Source organism: Megalobrama amblycephala, linkage group LG12 (genome assembly GCF_018812025.1).
Source record: "Megalobrama amblycephala isolate DHTTF-2021 linkage group LG12, ASM1881202v1, whole genome shotgun sequence".
Classification (NCBI taxonomy): Eukaryota; Metazoa; Chordata; class Actinopteri; order Cypriniformes; family Xenocyprididae; genus Megalobrama; species Megalobrama amblycephala.
In genome coordinates, this window is record NC_063055.1 from 34335166 (window position 1) to 34361943 (window position 26778).

The 26778-nt window shown below is 36.1% G+C and overlaps 2 protein-coding genes across 3 annotated transcripts in view; both read right to left on the reverse strand.

Moving 5' to 3' along the window:
* Window positions 1-1953, reverse strand: part of prickle3 (prickle homolog 3) — a 53721-nt gene extending 51768 nt beyond the window's left edge. The window contains exon 1 of the mRNA XM_048210814.1: window positions 1480-1953. Coding sequence (XP_048066771.1) covers window positions 1480-1521 — 42 coding nt within the window. The 5' untranslated portion in view covers window positions 1522-1953. The remainder of the gene's footprint in view (window positions 1-1479) is intronic.
* A 2178-nt stretch (window positions 1954-4131) lies between these two features.
* plp2b (proteolipid protein 2b) lies at window positions 4132-25460 on the reverse strand. 2 transcript variants are annotated; one of them, XM_048210821.1, is made up of 5 exons: window positions 25123-25453; window positions 9233-9388; window positions 9028-9126; window positions 8791-8887; window positions 4132-5989 (listed from the first exon to the last, which is right to left on the reverse strand). In XM_048210821.1, the coding sequence occupies exons 1-5, from the start codon at window positions 25216-25218 to the stop codon at window positions 5976-5978; spliced, it is 462 nt and encodes a 153-aa protein (XP_048066778.1). In that variant the 5' UTR covers window positions 25219-25453; the 3' UTR covers window positions 4132-5975. The 2 variants fall into 2 exon arrangements, with proteins under 2 accessions (XP_048066778.1, XP_048066779.1); XM_048210822.1 differs by having other exon boundaries at window positions 5946-6218; window positions 25123-25460.
* Between the last annotated feature and the right edge of the window lie 1318 nt (window positions 25461-26778).

Here is a 26778-nt window from a genome sequence, read left to right on the forward strand (position 1 = left end):
TATCTCTCAGTGGTTATTATTGTGCAGATTACTGTGCAGATGTTTGCAGAGAAAAGATAATGTGAAAAAGCATAATTCAAAAGAAATTATGACGTATACAGTAAATGCAGAGAAACATACTATGACCTGAAAGTTTTATGTAGAAAACTGAGTCACCTTTGTGTCCCGTCTCTAACGGTGAGACAGGATGCCCTCTGGGTGTCTTCCTGTCCACACCCTCAGGGGAAATTTCCTCTCGATTGTGACCATGACAACAGTTACAAGAGGTCAAAAGCTCAAAAAAAAAAACTTTTAAAAGTTTTATGAGGCCCACCATCATTGTTTCCTCATGCTCAGATCAGTGTGTATTCGGTGGTCTGTCCTGAGAAGGACATTCTGAATAATAACTATGGCACTTACAAGTGAAAAAACACTGGCTGAATGTCAAATGGTCAAGGGTCTATATGAAAAGATACTTGCTTGTGAGTCCTCGTCAAAATTAAAAGGACAATATCAGATTATCTCCATTCATTTCATTTTAATATACATAACTACAAGATTTATTTGACCCTTAAGATCATCTGGTACACATTTGAATCCACACATAACAGAAATCAGCTTCAGGAAACAAAGAGTTTCCTGTTCTAATCCATTCAAAATATTCTAATCCAATTAGCATCTTCAATGAAAATGGGTCTAAGCATGTCCTGATGTTTTTAGGTTGTGTTTACTTTTCGTCCACTTGTCTCCCTGTCTTCCCTTTCCAGACATTTGAGGAACATTTCCTCAACGTAAAGCACTACCTTCAGGAAGGAAAACGCAATAAATCGTAATATGAAGCATTCAGTTAGGATGTTAACTGATGCAGATCTTCAGGACTAACGTTTTGTAATAGTCTTAAAACTGCAGAATGGCAAATAAAAAACTCTAAATCTAAATTAATTTGTTCTATTCTTGTAGATTTTGCAATTTGACCTTATTTTATTTCAGACAAACTTAAACGCACATTATTTGGGGAAAATTCAAATTAAATTACTTAACTGGCGTACTAAAACATTTCATTTATTTATAATTATGAAATGGTATCCTCAACCGATGGCGTCACCTGCACAGGTAACGGTGACGTAGACACAAATAAGCCACGCCTCCTCAATACAATAGTTAACAAGATCACGAAAAATGCCACATTAATGGTTAGGGGCAAAATAATGATTGATAACTAACCAAAACTTACTGCTGATACAATTAAAAATAAATACAGGAGTGTACGCTATAATATGTAAACTCCATGTCTTAAACTTGCGATGAAAACAGTCTCCTCAGGTAAAATAAGTGCAAGACACAAAAGCAACTTTCGACCATCAACATAGGTTTAAAATGACCTTTAAACGTCAAAACCACGCTGCGTTCGTTCAAATACCCGAGGACAGACTGTAGAAAAGGATAAAATGCCTTTAGATTGTGTTAAAAGCAGGATGCCACGACATGAGAGCAACTTACCGAACGATTGGAGCGTCGTTTCTTTGATCCGCGCGTGAACATGTCGGCGGCTGTAACGTCTCGTGCGTGGATTCACGCGAATACTCTCATATGTCCGCTGAAGGTTCCTTGAATCTAACGTAACTTATTTTCGCTCGTCTCTAAGGTCTGGTTTTTGGCCTGTAGATCTCTGTGCTGGCAACAACTCCACAAGAAGTTGGCCGTAAGAACGTCTAACCAGACGGGCTACACCTACAGGACAAGTGTTTAACTGTAATGTATCAGGACCACCCCCTGTTCACTGTTCACCGCCACTGTACCTTACTCTCATCACAAAAACAGTCAGCCGCAGTCTCTTTGTGCATTACACCCCCTAACGTACTCAAAATTGATTTGTGAATGTGTTTAGGTATTGAAAATGCTTGTGTTGTGTGTAAGGGCGGGCTACTGTATAAAGTGTTTAGTGTAGCTATTGTGGAATGTGATCACGGTTAGTCTATCTATCTATCTATCTATCTATCTATCTATCTATCTATCTATCTATCTATCTATCTATCTATCTAGTCTGTCTGAGGAATTACTAAGACTTTTTAATCAATTCTTTAGTCAAATGTAGCAGTTATCAAAAATAGTTAAGACTTTATGTACAATTTTATTGTTCTTTAAAATAGTTTTCTATTTTGTATATTTAAAAACGATAGTTATGTACTGTTACATGATCCGAAATCCTTATAAGCTGAATGTATTGCATAAAAAAAAAAAAAAAAACACAAACAAAACTGATTCTGAACAGTAGTGTAGCCAAAATATTTTGAGACCTATTTAAAAAGTTGTAAAGTTAGGCTGATATTATCTATCTTCGCCACTTAATTACCACTGTTTTTGTCTTGTTTTCAAAATAAACGAATTGCATTCTCACAAGTCTTTACCCTTGCAGAAAAGCCTACAGTAAACCTGTAAACTCCTCAGAACTTCTATGAATGCAGATGCTGCCATCTAGTGACAAATATTTGTCACCTGGATTTTTCTCCAATAGCTATCTCTTAAAGGGTTAGTTCACACAAAACTGAAAATAATGTCATTAATTACTCACCCTCATGTCATTCCACACCCATAAGACCTTTGTTCATCTTTTGAACACAATTGAAGATATTATTGATGAAATCCAATGGCTCAGTGAGGCCCTCAAGGTCCATAAAGGTACTAAAAACATATTTAAATCAGTTCATGCGAGTTCAGTGGTTCTACCTTAATATTATACAGCAACAAGAATACTTTTTTGCGCCCAAAAAAACCAAACAAACAAACAAAATAACGACTTTTCAACAATATCTATATGGGCTGATTTCAAAACACTGCTTCTGAGCTTTATGAATCTTTTCGAATCAATGACTCGGATCTCCTATCAAACGGCTAAACTAAAACTAATGTTTTTAGTAGCTTTATGGACCTTGAGAGTTTGAATGGCTTTGCTCTCAATAGAGGCCTCACTGAGCCATCGGATTTCATCAACAATATCTTAAAGGATTAGTTCACTTTCAAATTAAAATTTCCTGATAATTTACTCACCCCCATGTCATCCAAGATGTTCATGTCCTTCTTTCTTCAGTCGAAAAGATATTAAGGTTTTTGAGGAAAACATTCCAGGATTTTTCTCCATATAGTGGACTTCAATGGCCTCCAAATGGTTGAAGATCAAAATTACAGTTTCAGTGCAGCTTCAAAGCGTTCTACACGATCCCAGACGAGGAATAAGGTTTTATCCAGACTAGAGAAACCATCACTCGTTTTCTAAAAAAAAATTCAAAATATATACGTTTTAACCATAAATGCTCATCTTGAACTAGCTCTCTTCTTCTTCTTGTCTATTTGAATTCCTGCAGTGTAGACGTTGCTAAGTGTATTACTGCCCTCCACAGGTCAAAGTTTGAACTAATTGTTATATACTTGCACTAGCATATTGTATATGACAATTTAGTTCAAACTTTGACCTGAGGAGGGCAGTAATACTCTTAGCAGCGTCTACACTGCAGGAATTCAAATAGACAAGATGAAAGCTAGTTCAAGATGAGCATTTATGGTTAAAACGTATAAAATGTTTAATTTTATTTTTAGAAAAAGAGCGATGGTTTCTCTAGATAAGACCCTTATTTCTGGGATAGCTGTAAACTGTAATTTTGACCTTCAACCATTTGGAGGCATTGAAGTCCACTATATGGAGAAAAATCCTGGAATGTTTTCATCAATAACCTTAATTTCTTTTCGACTGAAGAAAGAAAGACATGGACATCTTGGATGACATGGTGGTGAGTAAATTTTCAGGAAAATTTTAATCTGAAAGTAAACTAATCCTTTAATTTGTGTTCTGAAGATGAACGAAGGTCTTACCAGTGTAGAACGACACAAGGGTAAATAAATGACATTATTTCCATTTTTGGGTGAACTAACCCTTTAAAGTCAATTCTTCTTCTGCAACTATATATATATATATATATATATATATATATATATATATTTAAAGTAAATTCGTGTTGTTATAAAACGTTATATTATTGGCAGTCGAAATCATTCGTAACTTTCCAGCAGGTGGCGCTATGCGCACCGTAATCTTCACTCACTGTGCCTTTTCTTCAAATGTCTTCATTCATACACATGTAAGGGTCCACACACACATTTTTAAAAGTAGAACACGTTAAAACAGCCTTTTATTAAATGTTATCGAAAGAACTCCAAAAATACCAGCAACACCAATTAGACAGAGACATGAATCCTGCAGAGTTACTTGTACATGCTGTACTTCTGAAAACAAAAACATGCAAAAAATGTTTGTCTGAAAATATGTCTGTTTTAAACGACCAGAACATCCTGAGTTAATCATTTTTTTTACTGGACTGATGGCATTTCTGACCATCTCACAAATAAATCCTGTCAGGTAATCATTGGGGTAGAGCTGAGGCTGCAAAAACAAATACAGACATGAGAGGACAAAACAGGCAAACAGTCTTCACAAATTCAAATTTATAAATTATTACAATTTATACATGTTATAAATGGTTTCCAAACAGAAAAAAGACCCACTTGTCTAAACAAAACAGGTCAAATTATTATTATTATTATTTTTTTAATAAAACAGAAGATTTATGAATTTCTGACTTAGACAAGCTTGTCATGTTTTACAGTAAAATTACAACTGTTGTGCAAATGGCATTACAACAATCAGGTGTTAGGTCAGAATGATAGTTTCCTGTTTCAGAATCTGTTGAGAAGTTCTGCTTATTTAAGCGTGAAGACGACACACTGCATTTGAATAACTGGAGTAGCTGGCGGTCCGGTTACTCATTGATCTCTTTCAAGGCATGTGAAAATAATTTCTTATTACACAGTTGAGTAAACAGTTTTTATTCATGGTATTTTCTCAACAAATCTTGAATGATGAAACGATGACAAACTTTGGCAGTATTTTTTTTAGTCTACATTACTCAATAGAGTTGAACGGAAGAGAGGCTGTAAATGAAGATATGTCTAATATATGAATTGGTTTATTAATAGAATAAAAAAAAAAAAAAAAAAACTCTTATGGCATCAAGATGTGAGCAACCTTTGAGGTAAAACAGGTTAAATGGCAATAAGTACGAAAGATTAATAAAAAATTAACATATTTTACCAACACATGGACATCTGAAGTTGTTATAGTACAAATTTGTACCACCTTAGAAAATATTAGGGTTGAGATTCCTTCCTTTTTTAGTTTGAACAATGAGAAAATCCCTTTAAATTTACTGAAAACTGACTTTTTTTTTGACTGCACCTGAGTTATATATCTATAAACTGGTTAGACTGACCCAAATCCTGTTTGAAATCATCAAAAACTTATACAAATAACACAAAACACAAGAACAAATCAAAAATTAATTAGAATTTAGTTACAGTTACAAGCTATGGTGAAGTTTTACACCATAACAAACTTAAGCTTTAATGTTTCTTCAGAAAAAAACAGCACCAGACAGAGTAATAATAATTACCCAATATAATAATAATAAAATGACTTAACTTAAAATCACTGGGTCAAAACTAGTCTTTCTCTAGTAAAGAATTAGAAGACAACTGACTGAAACTCTTGATAACTGCTTTGGAGTTGTCAGATTTATCTGCTATTTTATTAGCCATTTCTTCTACTAAATGTTGTAAATTTTGTGCTTTTGTAACCAACCAATCTGATAAACAATTTTGTGGTAACAAGCCACCTGACCAAATGACAGTAATGAATCTTTGGATGCCAACAGCTTTCTGTTCCTTCATATATGGTTGCTTCTTTAACAATCTAACAGTTCACTTTTGAACCCCTTTTGTACATAAACTTCTTTTCTGTGTAATGTTTTCATCCCTTTTGCATTCCTCTGGTCTTCATCTCTCATGGTAACTTTGCGATAACTCGCAGGAATTCTCTCCTTTTGCCATTTTTAGAGTTGTTCTCCATGTTTTGGTTGCTGTTAATGTTGTAGTGAGGAAAGTAGCTTTCAAACTGTGTCATCTGTTAAAAAACAAAGAGAGAAAACAAAAAGGGAGACGCAAAATAAATAACTGGGGAGTTAGTTAGGTTAAGTTGTTATAGTTACACGAAATGAAAAGCGGACATGTAAAACGGCATAGCTTTTGGTTGGTTAGATACCAGTGTTGCCACTGGCGTCTCTACCAGAATAACTGTTTGGCTCAAATGCCAAATGTCAGTTGTAAACATCCCACAGACAGCCTTCAGCGACCTGTTCAAAGAGAGTTACAACATGTGTCACCTTTAGTTAAAATCTAGGGAGAGGCTTAAACCTCCGTCTTCACCGTCAAACAACTGGCATGAATGCTGCTGGGAGAACAGATTTAAAGGGACAGTTCATCAAAAAGAAAAAAAAAATCATCTTCATGTCATCCCTAACAACCCTTAAAACTTCTGTTCATCTCATTCATGAGATTTCTGTCCCTCAACTGAAAGGCCATTTCACCAAAAATGTTTAAAAAAGTTCATAAAGACATTGTAAAAGTAATCCATATAAATCAAGCAGTTTTACCCAAGTCTTCTGAAAAGACACATTCGCTTTACATGATGAACAAATTTATTCAAATGTAAACTTTGATCAAGGCAAATGCACAGAGCACATCAAATACGGAAATGGGAGATCAACCGTATTTGCTTAACCCAAGAACAACGCATGTCAAGCAAGAGCGTTTGAGCTTCCGATTACCATATTTGATGTGCTCGACATGTGTGCGTTGATCAAAGTTTACATGTGAATAAATGCCTAAATGAAATCTGCTCATCTTATAAAGTGATGGTGTCTCGAGGTTTTGGTGGAATGGACTTTCAAAGCAAGGACAGAAAAGTAATAAATGACATTTTTAAATGTATTAAAATAGAAAACTATTTAAATTGTAATAATTTTCACAATATTATAATTTTACTGTATGTTTTGATTAAATAAAATGGAGCCTTGGTGTGCATAAGAAAAAAAAAAAAAAAAAAAAATCAATAATTGTAATGTTTCCAAACTTTTGACAGGTACTATACATCAGAAAAAGTAAATGTTGCAATGTCAGTTTTGTTCCAATATTGTGCAGCCCTAAACTGACATAGTACATCCACTAAATTCACTGAGCAAAAAATTCTGCAACATTTGGTGACACTTGGTTTGATATTTTATGTCTAATGCAATGACTTTTAAAGGGGTCATGACATGACAACATAGATTTGCCTTGATCTTTTGACAAAAACGTCCTCCTTATTATAAACAAAGCATTTACTTAAAGGATTAGTTCACCTTAAAATGAAAATTACCCAAAGATTTACTCACCCTCAAGCCATCCTTTCTTCTTTCTGATGAACACAATCAGAGTTATATAAATATACTGTATATCCTGACACGCCCAGGCTTTATAATGGCAGTGAACGAGACCAACGAGTTTGAAGTTCAAGAAAGTGCATCCATCCACATCCATCCATCATAAATGTACTCCACACGGCTCCAGAGGGTTAATAAAGGCCTTGTGCAGTGAAGCGATGCGTTTGTGAAAGAAAAAAAATCCATATTTATTAAGTTGTACAGTAAAATATCTAGCTTCCGCCAGACCACCTTCCGTATTCAACTAACGAAAAAAGCATAACTGACTAACGTACGACGTAGCGTAAGCGTTTTGAACTGCAAGAGGCATTGAGTATGGAAGGAGGTCTGGTGAAAGCTAGTTATTTTATTTTATAAGGTGTTAAATATGGATATTTTTCCTCAACAAATGCTTCGCTTCAGAAGGACTTTATTAACCCCCCGGTGCTGTGTGGAGTACATTTATGATGGATGGATTCACTTTCTTGAGTTTCAAACTCGTTGGTCCCATTCACTGCCATTATAAAGCTCAGATGCGACAAGATATTTATTATTATATCTCCAATTGTGTTCAAAAGATTGTGATCAGACAAAAGAAAGTCATATACACCTAGGATGGCTTGAGGGTAAGCAAAGCTTGGGGTAATTTTCATTTTAAAGCGAACTAATCCTTTAAGCTCCAAAAACAGCTTGTTTTGATATTGTAGGATCTGTGACATCACACTGGCAAGAAAATTTGCATATGACTGCCTCCAGAGCAAGACATCGACGAATAGTTATACATCATCGCACATAGGCCCCACCCACTGGCATTCACTCACTTAACGGCTGACATTTACCTACATTGGATGTGAGCGTCGAGTCACGTCAAAAGCAAAACCCATTATAATCACTAACACTGTCTACACTGGATACAGTATACTGATGCGCGTTAAGTTACTGACATAATACACTAGTTTAAACAGCATTTGCTTATCTGTACAGACTTCAGAAGGATCCCAGTGTCCGAAACAAGTGGATGTTTATTTTAATGGCGTCCTGGATTGCGTCGGAGGATTATATGTTTGTTCGGAGCATTTTGTTTTGTAAATGAGGCACAGTGTAATGGGGAGTTCGCAAAAAGAAACTTTTGTTGAAAGATGAAGCAGCAACTGTATTGGGTCCGACAGCAGCTGCATCACAAACCGTAAGTAAATGATTTCATAATGCTTTGTCTGCAAATTATGGTTTTAAATGGATTGTGTTTTCAAAACACTTACATGCAATAGCAAGTAGGCACTGATACTGTGTCCTATTTGTTTTTTATGTAAAAAAAACTTTATTAAAATTATAAAGGAACCTCAAGAAACATTAAAATAATTCAAAATCATGACCCCTTTAAAAGTGGTTTATGTGTCCAAATACCTTTTGAGGCCAGTGTACTTTCTAAAATGTTTTAAATGAATGAATGAGTGTGTTCATGCACCTGTGGGAGCAGCTGTATGTTGTCTGCTGCTCTTGATGTCCAAGAAGATTGTGTAGGAATCATAAGCAAACAAGACCCCAGCCAGCAGACCAAACACCTGGGAGAGAAGGTGAGCTTTGTTATAGACAGATGCCAGCAGAGTGATTATCAGAGAAGGATATATAGCACTAATAAATCAGATTTGTTCATAAAGACGAAAGAATGTTAAGTTTTGATGCTGAACGTTGGATGTCTCACCCCACCAGCGATGCGAGCCCCATCCCCACCTCCACCGATCACACAGATGAGAGAGGTAATGAGATAAAGCACTGCACCGATTATAGCTCGGAACAGATCCTGAAGGGGCAAACAGAGAAAATCTGAGTGTCACTTGCTCATGAAAAACTTACCATCACAATGCTAGGGTGGACTGTGATGCAAGTGTGTGTGAATTCATACTTACGCTCCAGAGCCAGTTCACCACCAGGAACTGTTTGTCCAGCTCCATCATGAAGATAACAAAGAAGATGATGGCAAAGACCATCTCGCAGATGGCGACAGCTGTGTACCCTCCATACATTGATGCGGCATAACAGATCAGGATGATGAAACTGATGAGCTACAGAGAACAGACAGACAAAAAGTTTACTAACTTCAAAAAAACTTAATTACATCAGTGTAGAACATGTAGTTTAAGGAACGTAGTTTTGAAGGTTCAAGTTTTTTAAGGCCTTTAAGCACGTGTGCAGAAAGGTATAATGTTTTATTTATACATGGAAGAGACCATTTACAGGTGATACAGGCAATTTACCATAGGAAATATATGGTTTTTAAAGCTTTTTAACAGTTATCTAGGTCAAGCCAAAAACCTAGGACTAGTTAGCCAAAGTTGGTTTTTGAAATAATCTCCAATATTTAATGAACGATTTGATGGACAGCGTTGGTCCTAGAGGCAAAGTTGCTCAGAATGTGGAGTTCCACCATGTGGTACGAATGTCGTGGGCGTGCGCAAAAAATTGCGTGATACACGATCACAAGGATTCCAATGATATAAGACACTTGAGCCTACGCATAATGGTTTAAGAATGTTATGAGCCATTTCATACTTTTGACCACTGTAGCGCCCCCATTAGGCCGATTGGGGCAAGCCTTGGTGATGTTGTAGACGGTGTGAGTGCTACCAGCCCTCAAAGTTTCAAGTCAACTTTTAGGGGACAATGCTGATCCTTGGAAATTTTAACAATTACAATAGGGTTTCAGCACTACGAGCTTGAACCCCTAAAAAAATGTCAAAGCATGAAACATATACTTGGATGAACTGTACACAATAAGATTTATAACATGTATATACAAAACAGACAAAAATAGATGGTGAATTTAAAAAACTAAAATGAAAACTAAATGAAAAGGTTTTTGTTAACCGAACTGTGAAAAACGTAAAGTACATCTTCTAAATGTATTTTAAACTGAAACTAATAATAAATAAAAATATAGCTGCAAGCAGCAATTACGGGGCCAAGCACAAAAACGGCACAAGAAGCCAGCCAACATGGCTGGGAGCATCAGACCAACAGCAGCAGTGAGCAATTAGAAAAAAAAAAGTTATTAGGATTTTTGTCAATTTTGTTATAACTTTTGACCTCAAGGTGGCGCTGGTCCGAAACTTCTCAGGCTCCTTCAGGGCATTGTCCTGATGACCCATACCAAATTCATGAATTTTGGTCAAACCCATCAGAAGTTATAAGCAAAAATAACCATTTTTCATATCTCCACTCCAGTAGGTGGCGCTGCGCCGAAACACTGTATAATGCCTCAGGTCATGCTTGTGATGACACGTACCAAGTTTGGTCTGAATATGTCAAAGCATTGTAGAGATACAGCTTCAAGAGTAATTTTTGCATCATATCTCAAATTCTTTACTCCGGTATACAAAAACGGTTTGACGAATCGACTTGAAATCCATAACTTTTTGTCGGCATGGTCTGAAGATGATACGGTTCGATTTTGGTGAAAATCGGAGCAACGGTCTAGGAGGAGTTCGAAAAGTAGGTTTTTAAAGAAAAACAATATGGCGGACAGGAAGTTTAGCCAACTATGGCAAATTTGATATCTATGTTCTTGTCATGAACCAACGAATCAAACGAGACCAGTTTCATTACAATGAGTTAAAAAAGTAAAAAAGTTATTAGCATTTTTGAAAATTTTGTTATAACTTTTGACCACAAGGTGGCGCTGTTCCGACACTTTTCAGGCTCCTTCAGGGCATTGAGCTGATGAACCATACCGAGCTTCGTAAAGATACGCTAATGCGTTCGTAAAATACAGCAGTTTAGCACAAAATTCAAAATGGCCGACGGCCAAAATGTCCAATATGGGAAAATTGGATATCATTCAACTCAGCATGATGCCCCAAATCCAACGAGACCAAATTTATGATTTTTGGACAAACCTATCAGAAGTTATAAGGAAAAGTAGCCATTTTTCATATTTTCGCACCAGTAGGTGGCGCTGCGCCGAAACACTGCATAATGCCTCAAGTCATGCTTGTGATGACCTGTACCAAGTTTGGTCTGAATATGATAAAGCGTTGCGGAGATACAGCCTTATGTCTATTTTCGCAATCACTGTGTTCAATTCGTTCGCTTGTTTTACGAAAACGGTTTGAGGAATCAACTTGAATTCCATAACTTTTTGTCGGCATTGTCTAAACATCTGGTTCAATTTTCGTGAAAATCGGAGTAACGGCCTAGGAGGAGTTCGAAAAAATACGTTTTTCAGAAAATTCAAAATGGCGGAAAAATACATGGTACATTCGAATCGGCTTGACCCAAGGAATCAGAGGAAAAAAGAATTTTGTTTCTAGCCCTTATGGTTCAAAAGTTATTAGCATAAACATAAGTGCAACTTTGGACAGCTGGTGGCGCTAGAGGGATTGAGTTAGAGACTCCAAATTTGCTATGGACAAAGGTCATTCTGTCCTCTAACTGTGTGCCAAATTTCACAACTTTCCCGTAAGCGGTTCTATGGGCTGCCATAGACTTCAAGAGCGAAAGAAGAATAATAAGCGTACGGAACGCCAACAATAACAATAGGTGCCTAAGCACCTTCGGTGCTTGGCCCCTAACTAAATAAACCTTTTGATAAATGGTAATTTGTTACATTATAAAACTGGAAACCATTACAAATGGCCTACATTAAACATGATAATGCCACTAGACAGAAATAACATGTAAAAATGTTTTTAAATGAAACCAGTTAACTTTGGTAGCCCTAAAATTGTAAAACTACAATAAAAACTTTATAAAGTGAAACTATAAAAAAAACCTATCCATAACTTTAGTTGTATTTTCTTAAAGTGTTCGTGTGTATGGTTGTTTTCTTTACTATTTTCCCAAATGTCTTGGCTTTTAAGTATGGAAATTCTCCCTCTCAAGTACGTCACCCATGTTTCCCGCCAAACTGCCAAAGCTTTCTACTACTGTTCACTACCCACAATTCATCTGAACATACCATCTGCTCTAGGTGTCAGTTAACAGTGGAGCTCTGAATTTCTCACATCCCTTTAGAGTTTGTGAAGCTTTTTGAAGCTTGATTACTAAAACATGTGGTGGGGACTAAAGAGAGGAATACGGCATGGGTGTAAACACAACACAATTCATGCAGAGCGCAGTAGACGAGGTCCTTATATGGTTATAAACAAAGAACTATTATAAGAATACTTTAGGGAGTACACAAATATTATGAATGTCTAATCAAATCAGCCCTTAAACTCAAACACTCGATACATGCATTTGCTGCCATAAAAACAAAAATATCCAAATAAACACTGCCAGCAACTACTACAGGAATGGTTTGTTCCTCCTGTGGACATAAGTGGACATTAGTTTCTGTAAAGACGATCAAAGAAAAGCAAGTATTTGCAGACTGACAAAAAATGACTGGCCTTGAGATTTTCACATGCTTAAAGTTTTAAATCTACTGACAAGCCAAACAAAACATTATTATTATTATTATTATTATTTTATTTATTTTTTTTAAGTAACCAGACTTCATTTTTGTGACTAAGTATTTAGAAAATGTGAGTGGTGCAGTACTCAGTGACATAATGGTAGGAATTTTTGGACTGCTGCCAGGCCATTTCTATGCGGTTGTTAAAGTGTTAAGTGGTTGGTAGGTGGTTACTAGCTTTCAAATAAGCACACTTTCTTTTTTTTGTACACAAGGCAGGGGTATAGAGATGACATATAACCTGGAAATGAGTAAGCATTTTAGCACTTCCAGATCCATTGTCCTGAAGTCAGTGGGTATTTTTGAATGACTAAAATGAGGTCTGTGGTTAACACAAGCTCAAGATATTTCCACATTTTATTTTATGACATAATACATCATTAATATCCCTTTGTGTGTCTTGAAAAATGCATGTAGTTCGCATTTTGGTGTAGTTCGTTTATAGCCTACGTTTAGCTTATTACTTCTGCTGATTGTAATTGGGTCAATGACATGCATATTTTTGTGTCCGAGTGCATTATTTCCTTTTAAAATAACTTGATAAATTCATATCACTTTATTCTTTAAAACCTATTTAGTTTGAATTCATTTTTAGTACTTTTAAATAATACATATTATTTTATGTTTTTTATCTTTAAAAAAAACCCCAAAATGTCAGGTGGTGCAACTGTCAAAACAAATGAACGGACTAAGAAAATTATGTAAAATGACTTCTCAATAATACAAAATTAAAAACTAAATGGCATAATTTTAGGCTGGAAACCTTTCATATAAACAAATTGAATAATTACCAGTAGTTTTAGAGCTGTTGAGATAATTGAAAACCTTTTGTCCAGCAATTTGTATATTCTCAAATGTCAGGGTGGCACAACTGCAAACATGGCTCTTTTATTATAAACTGACAAGGTAATAATGGTAAACATGATAATGCATCATCAACTGAACCTTGTGGCAGAGTGAAAAGGTTTGTTGATCTCTCTCAAAAACTGCTAATTTCAAGTATGGGTAGGTTGGTACACTTTCCATGTGAGGTGGTACAACTACAGTATATACATACAAATATTTGGTTGTACCGCCTGACATAAAAAGTAAAAAAATGAATTTAAACACTTTATAAATGTTATCTAACAACTGAAACTTGTTTAAACTCATTGTTCATGACTCAAAAATTATGCATTACATCCGTTTTGAAAAGATCAAATTTGTCTTAATTTGTAAAGATTATCATGATGAACAAAATGTGTAAGAATCATAAACTTTTGTTTGTCAAAGATCTTATTTTACAATAATCATTTCTTCTAAATTGATTTTTCTATATCATTTTTTATGAGTTTTATTTAAATGTCTGATTACCTACAAATATAATAGTATGTCTCTGCCTTATCAAACACAACTAATACTTATATTTCAATAGTATCAAGGACAGTACATGTGTTATTTGATGTTCTTACAGGGTTCAGTTCCTCTTGAAGTGTTATCCATGTTGCCATGGTTTGTCGTGGTACTAATGATTTGTACACATGCCACCGTCAAACACCTGTGCCTTGTGTTTGCAATGTGCTGCTGCCACAGTAACAACGACTAAAACACACACAAGTGTGAAGATTGAGATTATTTTCTCAAACAGGAAGATTCTCAGTGTGTAAGGAGGCTTGTTTCCTGTTTAGCATCACTTGGCGAAACAACAAAGTTATGCTACCATGGCAATATCTTGCATAAACATTAAATGAAACATGAAATGAAAATTCCCATAAGCCCCACCCCTTTCTTATAATCAACTGCAAGCTCGTATGCAGCCGATTTGCATCCATCCAATCAACAACCGATGCATAAATCTAGGTCCCCGCATGTTATTCCAAAAGAAATAATGTTAATCTTCGCAATCTTTCATTAAAATGCAATAACTCTGAAATGAATCTCCTTTTTCTCTTAAGTTATTTTTTAATCGTTTCATCAGCTGCCCATATCAACCAATGCTGCTTATACAAAACATTCTGGGTTCCTCTGTCAAGCAGTTTTTGATGAGCAGGACTGCAGTTCTAATTATCTGTAAAGCATTATATATGTTTTAGAAAAAAGTTATTATAAAGTGATTCATCTGATTGTTTATAGAAGACAAATAAACTACCATTCAAAAGTTTAAGATCACTATGACGTTTTATAAATTGATACTTTTTCAACAGTTCTTCAAACTTTCTGGTTATCAAAGAATCCTGAAAAAAGGTGAGGTTTCTACATCACAAGCATCTTTACTGAAGACTGGAGCAATGGCTGTAGGAAATTCATTTGCATTATCCACTCACAAAACCTCAGAACACACTGCAGCAGTGAAGTCCTTACTCTTTTTTTTTTTGTTTGTTTGTTTTTTGGGGTTTATTTTTTTTTAACTGAAATTTTAATCTCAGGGCCATTTAACTATAAAATGATGCAATCTTTGTTATAGGCTTTCATTGTTTTGGCAAGGCTTCAAAATTAGAATTTTACTATTTTTTTTTTTTTTTTACCAAATGGTGCCATTTTCTTAGGTTTGGCCTATAAAACAAATACTCACTTTATTCCTGTTTTCTGCTTCTGCATATTATAGAGCCAATTGGATAAATTATGCAGCTATAATTGAGTGGGTGTGTTGGTATGGATGTCAGATGTGCGTGTAATATTTGAGAAAGAAAAACTCTACTGTACTAAAAATCACAAATCCAACCACTGTGTGAACCAGCGGAGCTTTGCTGGCTTCTAAAGGCAGGAACACACCAAGCCAACGCCGACGAACTAGTGGCGATGAAAACAGACTGCGGGGTTGGCTCATGTCGGTAGCGTCTGTGTCCAAAGTTGCCCTGACACACCAGGGCAGCCGCTAGACAGCCGACAGCCAAGTAGCACGTCAGTTATGTGCCTGCGTGAGATGAAGTGCCTTTCCGAACCAGCAGGTGGCAGTATCTGAACAGCCAATCAGAATGATCAGATGGCCCGACGGACTGACGAGCTCCGATGCCGATTCAACATTTTGAATCGGCCGAAAAAAAGCCAACGCGGACCAACTTCAGCTGACGGTGAGGAACACACTGAGAAAACTTAGTCAGCCGACGAACAAAAACTGCCAGACGGCCGACCTGCGCCCAAACAAAATCTTACTGAAAGCTCATTTTTTGAGATTTTTTGAACACAACTTGTTTAGATTTATGGCTTTGATTTTCTAGCAGTTTTAGAGTTCAACATGTTTCATGAAATATATATTTTATATAAAATATTGTTCATAAATCATTATCATAAACTTAAACCTCTATAACTTTTTTCTTATTTCACATTTTAAACTTATTATTTCAACAGTAATCTGCCAAGGGTCTTCTTTAAAATGAGACCAAACTTGTGTGGACAAGTTTTTGGACATGGACATTTTTGTCCTCTTTGGACCTATGTGTAACTTTTTTTAATTGACACACAAGGTTTAAATTGCACACTTAAAGCATTATCGTTTCACATATTAAATACCGCATTATTTAACAAGTTATCGCATTTTTCTTCAATATCGTGCGGCCCTATCCCGCAGTGATGCTGAAACTGTCATGTTACATCACTGATGTTACTTAGGCTTATATTTGTAATACATCTCATATTTGACACTACATTGCTTTAAAGTCGTCACGAAATTGGCAATTTTTATTGTCTTACAGAATGTTGGAGTGCTTTTTTTTTTTTTTTTTTAATTCATATGCCTTCATAATCTTTAATCAGAAATGGTAACCTCCCCTCCCCTTGAAACCCCTTCATGAGTCATGACATGTGTCTCAGCAGAGGGTTGGACAAAATATCCTCCACAACAGACAGCAAATTTATATTTAGATCTGTGTCAATTTAGTTAGCAATGATCCAATCGATTCCCGAAAGACAAAATCAAATCCCGCCCTACGTTTTTCTTATTCCAGAAGTTGTTTCACTCAGATACACGTCACAATATGGAAGAAAAGACTATCACAGCTTCTGTTTAATGCTGACTTTAACAGATAAAATCAGCCATTTGTGAGGGTTTGTGTGATGTATTGATACAAAAATCCACTAACTGAAATAAAAAGAAGCCTTAAACTCTATGCAATCTAATTGGAAATTAGGTGTTTTAACCCCACAAACAGCACATGAGCTCTTTTTCAGCTCAATTTGAGCGAACCGGCAATGAAATGCAGTTCTTTTCTGGGGCATGAAATGAACCCGGAAGTGATGTTGCTGAGGTGACCCTTACTGGCCTTATTTTATATACAAAAGACACAACACAACTACTAGTGCTTTCACATGTTCCATATCATAGCCAGTCAAAAGGACTAAGGTTAATAGCTGAGGTAATTTCTGGTCTAAAACCACTTAAACCGTAAACCTAAACCATTTTTAGCACATACAGTTTTCATTTTCAGCTAAGTTCAGAATACCAGAGAAAGGCATTTTTTCCATTAGGGTAGCCAGTTGTAAACACGCATAATCTTATCTCTCCATGCCTTTGAAATGAAGCCAGCATTGGGCACATAAATATGTTACTGCCAGCAGAATGACTGCTGTTTGGCTTCAACATACTGTGCTTAGTTTGACAAACGTGTAACACTACATTCTCAGATCTTCACACAGACGTGCTCATGCTATGTGACTACAACTTGCTCTGCAATATTAACTGTCCCAAACTTAAAGTTTTAAAGGCTGTTTTGTCACATTACTACATAAAAAAAAAAATACATTTAAATATATTTTTTCCTCACACTATCAGCAAATTTGCATGTTATGATCCCATTTAATGACCCCAAAACATTTTGAATGTAATAGGGTTGAAGGGTCATGGCACAAAAATGTTTTTAAACAACAGAAATGCCATGGGTTATTTATTTATTTTTTTCTATTAATATTATTGATTTATTACAAAGCATACACAAACTAAGTGATTTATTAGGCACATACAAACTACTCGGTTATCCTTTCAAATTATAATGGCTTTTCACACTTGAAATAGCCCTGGTTCATTCTAAACATGAGGTAATTTACCCGGGGTTAACAATTCATTCTGGGTATTCATAAGCTGCCGTTTCACACTGTACATTCCTAAACCCTGGTTTAGTGTCCTTATTTGCATATTTGTGCTGTCAGTGTCAATAACAGGATGAATGCAGCATGTGATATTTTATTTTTATATAAAGGATCTAGCATTGCATGTCCTCATATTATATAGGCCTATTGTCGATTGTACTATCAAGTTTATTCTGAATAGACTTTTCAGACTATAACGGTTATGTTTATACAAAGCATGGTTTTTCTGTGACTGTCCAAAGCACATCCAAAAGTGATGCTAACCCTGCTTTTAAATTACAAGTGTGAAACATACCCGGGGTTAAAGGGTAAAATTCTGTCATTTATTACTCACCCTCATGGTGTTCCACACCTGTAAGACCTTCGTTCATCTTTGGAACACAAATTAAGATATTTTTGATGAAATCTGAGAGCTTTCTGTCCCTCCATTGACAGCCTCATTACCACTTTGATGAAAAAAGTTCATAAAGAGATTGTAAAAAAATTCTATATGAATTTAGCAGTTTGGTCCAAATTTTCTGAAGAGACTCGATTTAATTTAGGCTTCTACTCACATATAAACACTGATCAGCGAACATAAACAGAAACTCAACCGAAACTGCTTGACGTGCAAGAACAAACCTCTTCAGTTCTTGCTGAAGCTCAAACGTGCTGCGTAACACGAGAATGAACCTCATTGGTTCTCGCAAGCATCAAGCAAACATGCTTGAGCTTCTGTTTACAACAACTGATGTGTGAGCTGATGAATGTTTATATGTGAATATAAGCCTAAATTCAATCTGTATATTATTATCTGTAAATTCAAACCTATATTCAATCTCTCATATAAAGCGATCGAGTCACATCAGGAAATTTGGACTAAACCATTCGATTCATATAAATTACGATTTCTTTATTAACTTTTTGACGCATCAAAGTGGTAGTTGCCTAGCTGTCAATGGAGGGACAGAAAGCTCTCAGATTTCATAAAAAATATCTTCATTTGTGTTCTGAGGATGAATGAAAGTCTTCCAGGTTTGAAACAACATGAGGGCAAATAATTAATGACAGAATTTTTTAATTTTTGGGTGAACTAACCCTTTAAAAGTGGGGTTTAGAACAAGGATAACCCAGGGTTAAGCATAGTAGAGGTCGGATTTACAAATCTCATAAACTTATATTTTATTCACATTAGAATATAGATAAAATATCAAATGTTGAAAGTGAGACATTCTGAAATGTCATGCCAAATATTGGCTCATTTTGGATTTCATGAGAGCTACACATTCCAAAAAAGTTGGGACAGGTAGCAATAAGAGCCCGGAAAAGTTAAATGTACAGGAACAGCTGGAGGACCAATTTGCAACTTATAAGGTCAATTGGCAACATGATTGGGTATAAAAAGAGCCTTTCAGAGTGGCAGTGTCTCTCAGAAGTCAAGATGGGCAGAGGATCACCAATTCCCCCAATGCTGCGGCGAAAAATAGTGGAGCAATATCAGAAAGGAGTTTCTCAGAGAAAAACTGCAAAGAGTTTGAAGTTATCATCATCTACAGTGCATAATATCATCCAAAGATTCAGAGAATCTGGAACAATCTCTGTGCGTAAGAGTCAAGGCCGGAAAACCATACTGGATGCCTGTGATCTTCGGGCCCTTAGACAGCACTGCATCACATACTGGAATGCTACTGTAATGGAAATCACAACATGGGCTCAGGAATACTTCCAGAAAACACTGTCGGTGAACACAATCCACCGTGCCGTTCGCCGTTGCCGGCTAAAACTCTAGAGGTCAAAAAAGAAGCCATATCTAAACATGATCCAGAAGCGCAGCCGTTTTCTCTGGTCCAAGGCTCATTTAAAATGGACTGTGGCAAAGTGGAAAACTGTTCTGTGGTCAGACAAATCAAAAATTGAAGTTCTTTTTGGAAAACTGGGATGCCATGTCATCCGGAGGACAAGGACAACCCAAGTTGTTATCAGCGCTCAGTTCAGAAGCCTGCATCTCTGATGGTATGGGGTTGCATGAGTGCGTGTGGCATAGGCAGCTTACACATCTGGAAAGGCACCATCAATGCTGAAAGGTATATCCAAGTTCTAGAACAACATTTGCTCCCATCCAGACGTCGTCTCTTTCAGGGAAGACCTTGCATTTTCCAACATGACAATGCCAGACCACATACTGCACCAATTACAACATCATGGCTGCGTAGAAGAAGGATCCGGGTACTGAAATGGCCAGCCTGCAGTCCAGATCTTTCACCCATAGAAAACATTTGGCACATCATAAAGAGGAAGATGCGACAAAGAAGACCTAAGACAGGTGAGCAACTAGAAGCCTGTATTAGACAAGAATGGGACAACATTGCTATTCCTAAACTTGAGCAACTTGTCTCTTCAGTCCCAAGACTATTATAAAAAGAAGAGGGGATGCCACACAGTGGTAAACATGGCCTTGTCCCAACTTTTTTGAGATGTGTTGATGCCATGAAATTTAAAATCAACTTATTTTTCCCTTAAAATTATACTTTTTCTCAGTTTAAACATTTGATATGTCATCTATGTTGTATTCTGAATACAATATTGAAATTTGAAACTTCCACATCATTGCATTCTGTTTTTATTCACAATTTGTACAGTGCAACTTTTTTGGAATCGGGTTTGTACACCAGCCCGGAGAAGGGGAGTCATCAACCCGGGCTCATGTCTGTGGGCGGAGAGGAGCGGAGCGGGCTGCATGATTTCATCAGGCACCCCTCCTTCATGCACATATGTATCGGAGCTTTATGAGTTGTGGGGACTGGCACAAACTGCCTCTATGAGCCTCACAAGCAGACTGAACTCCAGCCAGCGCACAATGAAGCTCTATTCAAAGATGCAGTGCTGCCCCTTTAACAACACCCACTACTGAGGGCTCCGAGCTGAACAGGGTCACGAGGGTGAAAAGATAAATAAGGAAACACCAGAAATAAAAAAAACCACCTAAAAGCACATACATGAAAAACACTGACTGTGACACTTTTACAATACAGCGTACACATAAAACATGACTGAAATATACAAAGCACTTTGCAATGCGTATATGAAGGATATTCAACACCCAAACACTGATCATTTGGCAAAGACGCACAAAGACACACTTAGTGATGGCAAGGCGCCTACAGCTTGTTCACATCACACTAGAGCAAACATTCTTGCATGTGTTTACATTTGTTTTAACCAGCAAAATATAATAGAGCTATACAGTACATCACTCATCTAATTCTCAGTAAAAGTCCCAGCATGCATGGTTTCTTACTGTAAGACGCTAGGTGTGTCATTTCACTTGACCATGACTCTACATGTTTAGATGTGGGTGTGTCTGCATGACAAAATTGAACTCTTGAAAATGAGTGTATCATGTCCAACGTTCATGACCTTAACCAGCAATTAGTTATATAACATGCTATTACTGCTACTGGTACCACAGTATTCTGTGTTAGTTACTCAATAGCATCTCAAGGAAGGCCGTTATTTCATCATCTGATCGGGAGATAGGCAAAGCAACATGTTTTTGATAAGGACACAATATGCTGATGTTATATTTAAGCAGGACACAGGAAGTTGGGCATGTGAAATGTGTTGAACTTGGAAAGATTCATTAATGCATAATAATAAATGACAGAGGAGTGCTGGTTTATCATTCAGGACTTTATTACTGTCTTCTCTAATAGTTTGTCTTGTATGCAAAGAGTTTATGGGTCTCCAAAATCCCTCTGTCGGCAGCACTATTGTCATTCACTCTGAACAAATTTGCTAATAAGAACTTTTTATAGCCTTTGTTATTAATTTGCTATAAAATGGGTTTTTACAATACTGAGAGCTATTATAGAAATATATGCTTAGTTTAACCAGTTAACTGTCACTCCTCTTTTTGAGCAGATCTGAACTTGAATGGTTGTTATTCATGAACCATCTGAAATACAGACATAATGTTGGTTCTGGCTTTTTAAAAAAGACACTCGTCAGCAGATTACTGCAGAAGTGGAAGCACTTAAAAAAAATAATAAAAAGTGTTGAAAAGTTATAGAAGCTTAAGTTTACTGTTAAGCAATATATATTTCTTACAAAATATATATTTTACAAAACAAAGAAAAATCAAAGCCATATGTCTAACCAAGTTTTTACTTCCAAATTCGAAGTTGATAAAGGTTTTAAAGTAATGTTTCCGTGGTAACACAATGTCTAGTTGCAAAATAGTTTTCACAGAATGAATTTTGAGTGTTTAAGCTTTCGAATGATACCTAATTTATGATTATTAAAATATGTGATAATGTGAGATATGTGGGCAATAAGGCAATAAAAAAAGTGTCCTGTTACTGGCTATAGGGTTAGTTCACCCCAAAATTGAAATTGTGTCATCATTTATTCATCCTCATGTCATTCCAAACCTGTATGATTTGCATTCTTTTGTACATTGCACACAAAAGCAGAAGTTTTGCAGAATACAGTGGAAGCAAATAGTGATCAAGCTCCAAAAAAAAAAAAAAAAAAATAGTTGACAACTTGACACATAAGAATTAATGCTGTTTGATGTGTCTTGACAGCCAAGTTTTAATATGCACTAGTGAAAATGAGATTTGAGAATTTCAGTAAATAATTGTTCAAATTAGACAGATACATTTGCTAGAAAAAGTATGTGAACCACTTGCAGAATCTGTGAAAATGTGAATAATTTTAACAAAATAAAGGAGATAAGACAAAATGCATGTTATTTTTTATTTAGTACTATCCTGAGTAAGATATTTTACATAAAAGATGTTTACATATAGTCCACAAGACAAAAAAATTAGCTGAATTTATTAAAATAAGCCCATTTATAAGTATGTGAACTATTGGTCCTTAATACTGTGTGTGGTTACCTAGATGATCTACGACTATTTGTTTGTTTTGTGATGGTTGTTCATGAGTCTCTTGTTTGTTCTGAGCAGTTAAACTGAGTTCTGTTCTTCAGAAAAATCCTCCAGCTCCTGCAGATTCATCAGTTTTCCACCATCTTTTGCAAATTTGAACCCTTTCCAGCAGAGACTGAATGATTTTGAGATCCATCTTTTCACACTGAGGAAAACTGAAGGACTCAAACACAACTACTAAAAAAGGTTTAAACATTCACTGATGCTCCAGAAGGAAACACAATGCATTAATAGACGGGGGGTGAAAACTTTTGGAATTTGAAGATCAAGGTAAATTGTATTTAATTTGTCTTCCGGGAAAAATTTATATTTAAACAAAATAACAAAAATTTGGACATCTTCATTCTGTTCAAAAGTTTTTTTGTCTTTGTCTATTTTTTTGTCTTATGGATTATATGTAAACATCTTTAATGTAAAATATCTTACTCAGGACAGTACTAAAATATAAAAATAAAACATAGTAAAAAATAACATGCATTTTGTATTATCTCCTTTATTTTGTTAAAATTATTCACATTTTCTGCAAGTGGTTCACATACTTTTTCTTGCAACTGTAGATAGATAGATAGATAGATAGATAGATAGACAAAACAATAGAGATTGTTTTCAATTTAGATATTTGGTATTAAAAGGCCTGTTATGTTACAGCCATTAAAGGGTTAATTCTGTCATAAATTACTCACCCTCATGTCATTCCACATCCATAAGACCTTCGTTCATCTTTGGAACACAAATTAAGATATTTTTGATGAAATCTGAGAGCTTTCTGTCTCTCCATTGGGAGCAACGCAATTTACACATTTAAGGTCCAACGGATTCAACGGTAGTAAAGACATCATTTAAGTAATCCATGTGACTCCAGTGGTTTAACCTCAGTCAATTTATGAAGCGACACGAGTGCTTTGTTTGCGCAAAAATGTACCTCTATATTTACAAAATACTATTAACCCAAAGCACATTCACAGAACAACTACAGGTTTTGTATGCATCGTGGTGCTCCCCCCCACCCCACCCCCTACTGTATTGCAGGTCACTATTTTCATAAATAACATGGTAAATAATGTTTTGTGTGTGTGTGTGTGTGCAAACAAAGCACTCGCGTCGCTTCATAAAATTGAAGTTAAACCACTGGAGTCACACAGATTACTTTTGTAATGTCTTTACTACCGTTGTGGACCTTGAATGTGTAAATTGTGTTGCTCCCAATGGAGGGACAGAAAGCTCTCGGATTTCATCAAAAATATCTTAATTTGTGTTCTGAGGATGAATGAAGGTCTTACAGGTGTGGAACGACATGAGGGTGAGTAATAAATGACAGAAATTTCATTTTTGGTGAACTAACCCTTTAAGAATTTTGTCAGAAATGTTTCAATATCTTTATATCTTTAGACAATCCACTACTTCTGCTTTCTGAGGACTGACACATGATAAAACAGAGAACAGCAGCCGGGCCTCTATCTTTCCAGCAGATGGGTGAAACCTCGCGCCCTCTGACCTCACACCATCAAGCACATGGTCTGCATTCCATGCCACCTCCTCCCAAAAGCACACACACTTGTGTGTCAGTGTGAAGTTTCAAATGGCTCAGTGATGGGAGGTATTTCATTCAACAGCACTATTAATACTCTTTTCACCCACTTCTGTTACTAGCCATATATCCTCACAATAAGAACTACTTGGATATATTCTGAGTCGACATGTACTGAATTGCTGCAGTTTTATAACTGTATTTACAGTTTTTATGTTACTGGATACAGTTGCTTGAGTGTTTACTCACATATCTGACACTTTCTTCACATATTTTTTTTTTAGCTTTCAAAGTGAAAAGTAAGTGGTAAATGGTCAAAAGCTAAGAGTTAAAGTGTCACTCACACATACATTTTAGACATTTTAAACAACATTACACAATCTTTAGCACATTGGGGTCTCATTTTAATAGCTCAGAAACAGAGGCCTACTTTTACATTTGACTAACGGGTTGGTAACCCAAGACTTTCACTAATTGTATGAGAACTGATTATAAACAAGTGTTTTATTTTTCTAAAACGTGCTCCATAACAATTGTACTTCTGTTTGGTGGTCTCAGAGACCAAATATATGAAATAAAAACAAATGCAGTACAGTACGTCTTGTCTCTGCTGTAAAGTGTGTGTGAATCAACAGGTGTATTATTTTTATTTAACGAGTGGGAGCGTCTCCATGGCAACAGTTCATTTATTTCATACCAGCATTTTGCTTATCACACTTTCGATGTGAAGCCAAATGAATGACGTTAGCTCTCTCAATGTTATTCAAGCGTCTTACACAATTAAATTATAGTTAAATTAAAGCCACAGCCATGTTAATAACTTACTATTTCAGCAGTCAGGATCGTTCCTTTCCGAGTTCGCACATAGTTCTTCATTTTCTCCAAACAGCCTCCGAACGGACTTCCCTCAGTTTCTGCCATTCTGCAGCTGTGTTATTCCTATGAAATAACGCCTTTTTAGGAAGCCTAGTGTCCGTATCAGCAAACGTTCACAAAGAAGATTCCGTTCAAAGGCACCGTGTGGCAAAAATAAAAACGTAGTTATTGATTTAATCGGTCAACTCTGACGCAGCTTCAAGCTTCTTCATGAACTTCCTGAGAGTGTCCGAATCGGTCCCTGCGAAAGGAAAGAGTGAGTGTGCGGGGCGTTGGCTACGGCTTTAGTATACTTACGTTAGTTTCTTGAGGGTAAATCACGGAGAAGGAGCGTAAAACCACTAGAGGGAGAGTTTTATAACCTAGTGAGCTTCCTACCTAGACAGCATTTTGATAGCGTTTCGATTTAGCACTTGAACTGCCTACAAATGCTGTCTAAGTAGGCAGCGCGCTAGGTTTTGAAACACAGCCGGAATATTCATAACTGCGAGCTGAGGAAACGTTCATTCAGCAGAATAACAGTGCTGAGCTTTCTTTGAAAGACATTCATAACTAAAAAGTTTTCAAATATTTGCCCGTTATATTATATTATAATTCATTATAATTATTATAACATTTTATTTCTTGCTAATTTGTTTACAGTTTAAGGAGAAGCAGAGGGTTGTGTCAAATGGCTTTGAATGGGGAAACTTACTTGAAATGCCTCACATCTGGAATGTGTTTGTCCTGATTTACAGGGAGTGTATGCTGACACACACCACGAGATCTCAAGGAAACTATAGTTTATAGGTTACAATGTGATTTTAAGTTATATGTGGAAATATTCTGTGCCATAAGAACTTTGGGTCCCTGTTGACGGCCCTCCCTGGCAGATCATCCTGTGGGCAGACACACAGAGGGCCTTGTTTTGGCAACACAAGTGAGTGATCATAACAAATGTGCTGCCGCATGCAGGAGGAAACCACACTTTTCTGGCTTTGGGCCTATTTCAGAAGATTGCAAAGATGATAAGAATCCATCAAGATATCAATCATTGTTCCCTCGCTGGATGCTATTTGTTATACTGTAGCACTTGTAACATTAATGCAAGCTTTTATAAACCTTTCCTTACAGATGCTAATTAAATACAGTTATCTAAAAGAAACACTAATTCATGTTTACAGTGAATTTGAACAAAGACAAATAGTAAAACTGATGGCACACACACACACACACACACACACACACACACACACACACACACACACACACACACACACACACCATTCAAAAGAAAGATGTTTTAATGTTTTTGAAAGAAGTCTCTTATTCTCATCAATGCTGCATTTATTTGATCAAAAATACAGTAAAACAGTAACATACAATTTAATAGAAATGTTTTATATTTGAATATATTTTTGACCAGTTTTATTTGTTCTAGCTGAATAAAAGTATTCATTTAAAAAATCTTACTGACAGTAGTGTACTGTACAAGAAAAGCACAATAACTGCATTAGGGTCAATGACATGACAGTCTTTTTTCTTTTTTTTTTTTTTGTCCAAAGGCCTTAATAATAATAAAAAACAAAGATATGACATCCAAAGTATGTAAGGTAGTACAACTAG